At 44.3% G+C, this 5,415-nt stretch overlaps 1 protein-coding gene across 1 annotated transcript in view; it reads left to right on the top strand.

The window, feature by feature from the left end:
- Positions 1 to 2,536: 2,536 nt before the first annotated feature.
- Positions 2,537 to 5,415, top strand: part of LOC113944793 (vitelline membrane outer layer protein 1-like) — a 40,756-nt gene continuing 37,877 nt past the window's right edge. Inside the window, exon 1 of the mRNA XM_027638331.1 lies at positions 2,537 to 2,828. Within this exon, the coding sequence (XP_027494132.1) occupies positions 2,694 to 2,828 (135 nt within the window). The 5' untranslated portion in view covers positions 2,537 to 2,693. The remainder of the gene's footprint in view (positions 2,829 to 5,415) is intronic.

Genomic DNA, 5,415 nt, shown 5'->3' with positions numbered 1-5,415 from the left:
TTTTCTCAAAGAGTCTCAGAGGGGGCTGACACTGTGTCACCATAATCCTTTCTCAAGCATCTGCTTCCTAGGCTGCAGTCCCCTGTCCCGTGGATCTGGTGTGAAAACCTTGGCCCTACTCAGAGGAGAAGTACTCTAAAGCACCACCACCTCCCTTCATGAACCCTCCCTTCATGTTTCCTTCATGAACAACCCAAATGGTGATTGTATGAAAATCCTATCTGCTCCTGCAGCAACTCAGCAAAAGTTTTTCCTTGATGGGACCTTGTGGTAAGAATCCCAGGCCACCCCACCTGCTTGACAGCATCTACATGACATTGCCCACCATGTCCTCCCAAGCCTGCCCCAAGCACCCACAGCTATTCCAGCCACATGGGCTGACCACGCTTTTGACCACATGGCCAGCCTCAAAGGCCAGCACAGCACCAGGGAAAATGTTTTTTTCCTGGGCATACACAAATTCTCCAGCTCTGAATGGCTGCCCAGCTCTTGCCACTGCTTGATATTGCACCAGCATCACCTGTTATCAGTGGCTTTAGGCTCGCTTTGAGAACACTGGCAAAAACATTGCTGCACGTTGAGTGCTGTGCCAATCCATGGAGCATTTCAGTGGGTGCAGCCCACACCCTGATGGCTCCCCATTCCCTGCTGCCCCTCGCAGTGTGCCAGTGAGCCAGTGTTTTTTCCATTTAATGCACACACTTTTCATGAACGCTGTTTGACCTTCATGCTGCAGACAGGATACCACAGAGCTCTGAAATCATAGAATCATAGGAAGGTTTGAGTTGGAAGGGACCTTAAAAATCATCTAGTTCCTCACCTCCTGCTGTGGATGGGGACACCTTCCACTAGACCACGTTGCTCAGAGTTCCAGCCCACCTGGCCTTGAACACTTTCAGGGATTTGACATCCACAGCTTCTCTGGGCAACCTATTCCAGTGGATCACCACCTTCATAGTGAAGAATTTCTTCCTAATATCTAATTTAAACCTATCCTCTTTCAGTTTAAAGACATTACCCCTTGTCCTATCACTACATGCCCTTGTAGAAAGTCCCTCCCCAGCTTTCTTGCGAGATTTTGCCATACACGTGGAATTAACTTTCTTGAGCCAAATTTTTAATTTAAAACAAGATGAGCATAATTGTTTACTAAGACAAATTAAACAACGAGCTGTTAAACGACACACATTCCTACATGCTATTACAATCTGTGGACAGGGTAATGGCTGATAAAACACCCACAGCTGAGGAGCAGAGCTATGAGACAGAATGTTTTAGTTGCTCCACGTCTTCATCTCTGATATGGGGGCTATGCCATCTAACTGATGGCAGGGATTTTCCTGTTGGCCTCAGTGTACAGGGAGGTCTGAGCAGAGCAGATGGCAGAAAAGATGAAGAGTAAAGGTGAAGAGTGGCAGCCCTGTAGCAGGCAGCCCTGCAGCAGGACAGAAGAGGAGCCTCCTCTCAGGCTCTCAGGGTAGGAGTATGGTACATCAGCCATAGCTGTCTGGAAGAGCAGGAGGGGGCTTATGCATACTTGTACACTCAGTGGAGACCAACGGCAGATACTGAGTTAATGCAGATCTCCCTCATTATCGTTTTTGGTTGGAATGGCAAGAAGAGAAGATGGATCTTCATTTAAGGTAGAAAGGGATGAGAAGCATAGCATGGAAAAGGACAGTCTGCATACAAATGGCAGGTAAGTGACAGCACGTTTTGCAGAGCTGGGTGTGAAGCACAGTCTATAAAATCCCTGCTTAGTGTTTATCAGGCCCCATCATGTCCAAATCATATATCTCCATACAATTTGCATTCCTTTGACCTCTTTCCTCCAGTTCTATTTTACAGGCCTATTTCACATTAGCATCCTTCTACAGAGACACTCAGTATTGGTAGACAGACAGCAATAGCAGTCTGCAGCATGTCACCACCGATCAGAATCAGCTGCTGAATAGGATTGATACTGATGTCCTGTTTGGTTTCACATTTCACCCTCTTTATTATATTTCTTGTTGTGACTGTACCTTAGTAGCACTGGAGCTTCTTGTCCGGGTGGACACAACATAACCCAAACCCCTCCATCACTCAGACACCATGTAAAGGGCATGTGGATACACAAATAGAAATAAAAAGCTGTAGTTTGTTTTCACCTGATTCAATAAGCCCAAGTAAAACCCAAAAAGAAATAGGATCCAAAGATGCATATTTCCTGAGAAGAGTTACTAGATCATGTTCTCTGGCTTTTAGTCTGGACAAAATTTCCCAGTTCTCTAAATACAGACCCTTGAAATTACCCTGAAGCTACCAGTGATATAAATTGTGTCTGTGGCAAACATTCAGGAGAAATTGTTGCAATAGTTCCCTAGGTATTGTTTAACTGGTGAGCCTGACAGGATATCTGTTTGCAGGGATTATGCACCATGTACATTGTCAGTGTCTGTCACATGGCTCGTGCTATCAGCTAAAACAAAACAAGCCATTTCAACACAGGTCAGAGACTGTTTGCACACTGTGTTTGTACACCCTATTTCATGATCCCCTAGCCCCAGCCAGAAGCTCAACAGAGAGGAATCTCTCTCTGGGCTGGAAACTTAAATATTTGCTGTTTTTCTTCTGCCCATTTTAACAGCCAGCACTTGCACATTGACAAGGCAACTCACAGGTCACAATGTGCTCTGTAGTCAGAGTCACTGATGACAAAGGAATCGGTGTGCAAGGAGACAGCTGTTACCATCAGGGATCCAATGCACCTCTCCTCAAAATTCCACTGCATAGGGGTTAAGACAACAACCTGGCAGAGCCAACGTGTCAGAGAGATCCTCCTGCAGATAAGGCCAATTTTCAGGAGGTTTCTTCTCCTTCCCAGCAACAGCCTGCAGAAAACTTGGAAACGTTCTGCCTTTGCTGTACCTGGGTGAGTACAGATGTATCTTACAGCCCCAGTGCTCCACACAGTGACTAATGGCTGGGCTGTTGCCTCAGTTGGCACACAGCAGTCATCTGGATGACCCAGGGCTTGGAGGGAGAGTAAAGAGGGTGCAGGGTGAATGAGCACATGGATGGCATATCTCAACTCCAGTGATGAGTAAATAATTCCTTTCCTGTGAGTGCTTAAAAGAACTTAGAACACACCAAGCAGTACTTCTTTTGAAGATCACCTGGAGATGATTCTCAAGGTCTATAGGAGAAAAATGCTGTAGGAAAACTCTGATGAGTTTGACACCCTCACAGTTATTGATAAAATAGCTCTAGGAGTCTCCTTAATAGGTGTCCAGAAAAAGTATCCAGGCTTTAAAGCATTCCCAAAACAAAGCTGGCTCTTGGCTCACAGGCATTCAGCAGACAGGCACGTGGTACCAAATCAAAAGTTGGTCATAAAAGCAACACTCACTTCAAGCTAAAACATCATGGTAAATAGTCATCTAGGCTGCTGATATGTAGCTCTGAACATCTCTTTCCCAAGATGTTGGACTCCTAGGGGCCTTTGTCCTTTAATCTAAGCAGAAATTGTACTTATTCATGGTTGTCACTGCTACAAAGAAGGAAAATATACATTCTTAGTGCTCTGGAAGTTTTTGACATGTTAGGTGTCCCCCAGTGCCTAGAGATTTTAAGGAAGCTGAAAAGTGCCACTGGCAGTGGTGAGTCTGTTTTGATATCACTCGTAGGGACAGTGATCTTCCTTTCTAAGGTGGATCAAGATTTTCCCTTGTTGTTCCACTCTTTTCACATCTGAAAATTCTGACCAGCACTCCTCACCAGATTTGCAGTGTCTGCAGTCCTATGTCTTGGGAAAGCTGGTGGCATCCCCTCGCCTCCAGATGAAATTGTCATCCAGCTTTGGCCTTTTGGATCAGCCAAAGGATAAAAACCAACTTGCAGCTTATTGTGATTAATAGCTTTTTCTTAGGAGGTAACTCTAAAATTTGGAAGGGATACAGTGGCACTTGCATGTCTCTGGTCTTTAGCAAGGATTTAACTACTGTTTATGGAACTTTACAACGCTTTTTCCTTTCTCTCACATTCTAGAAGGTGGTATGTACTTGCAGTGACACTAGAAAAGCACTTTCTGCTGAGCTCTTTGTTCCTTATTTAATTTGGATATATATCATATATGACAGTGACTCCTCTTATTTAATGCTCTCTAACAGAAATTGGGAGAAATGTTCATAAGAACATGTCTCAGAGAAACACTTTTCATCAGACATCTCACAGAGCCATTAATCCATGACTGTGGCCTGCATTTGCCTTCATTCAGAGGCAATGCTGGGAGGCAGCACCATTCTAAACTGGTGCATCCCTCTCAGTACAGCAGATAGTCTGGCACTCCATACCACTACCAGTTTGATGATGCTCCCACAGCATCAATGCAGTGTTGAAATCAAGGACACAGCCTTCAAGGCTAATGGGAACAAGACACTTGTCATGTTGTTATATGAAATATACTCTGAAATTAAATTATGTCATTGTATTACTGTTCTTTATTCATCTCATGAAGCTTAGTCCTTCAAAGGACAATTATAATGCAGACTGAATATTATAAATACCTATGCAGAAATACCACAGGCTCTACATGGGAAGAAGTTAAACTATAATAGCCCGTTCACTCCTGTTTTTCCTTCAGCTTTTATGCCATCATTTCTTCCACTGATTTGTTGGACACCATCAAAGACATTGCCTCACTACCCCCCATTGCCTGATCATGTTTTTTCTCTATTGACTCTAGGCTATTTGAGGTCAGCATGGTTTCTCGCAGTGGGAATACATATAACATACATAACAGCGCTACCTGCAGGTTCCTTACGATATCTGCAGTTCAAAGAGATGTATCCGAGTTAGCTTCTTTTTAGGTAAGTTCAAAGGAGCAAAGCCACAGATGCAGGAAGCTTATTGGAAGTGATAAACATCACTTCAAAAGCTCACACTGTCTCAGATGCACTTCCCCTCAGCCCACCTCCAAAGCTGGGCAAACACTTGGCTCCCCAGCCAATGTCAAGCAGGTGTATTGACTGCTTGAATATTTTGATGTGTCAACAGCTAGTTAGGCTAAAGCAGACTCAAGCTCAGCTAGAGTGCTGCAGGATTAATTTCACCTAACCATAGCCACATACAACTGAATAGTCTAAATTAGACTAGACAGAATAGTTCAATTTGAAGTGACCTACAATGATCATCTGCTCCAACTGCAGATGATGCCCAGTCAAAGCCAGGTGTCTAGGTTTCCCTCTCCTTCATTGAGACACTGTTGTCTCCATGCGATGGTTCAGTCCCACTAGCCTAGACAGTGTTTCCTTTGTCTACAGGCAGAGCCTAAACTAGTCCCCTGGCTTTCAAGCTCACAGATGCTTCTCAATCTGTTTTAGCTTCAAGACAATATTTGTGTCCCCTCTCAAGCCCAGGTAACTTCCCTGATGA

This window comes from Corapipo altera, unplaced genomic scaffold, assembly GCF_003945725.1.
Source record: "Corapipo altera isolate COAL_440 unplaced genomic scaffold, ASM394572v1 0, whole genome shotgun sequence".
Taxonomy (NCBI): domain Eukaryota; kingdom Metazoa; phylum Chordata; class Aves; order Passeriformes; family Pipridae; genus Corapipo; species Corapipo altera.
Note: the sequence above shows the minus strand (reverse complement) of the source record. Positions and strands in the feature narration are given on the sequence as shown.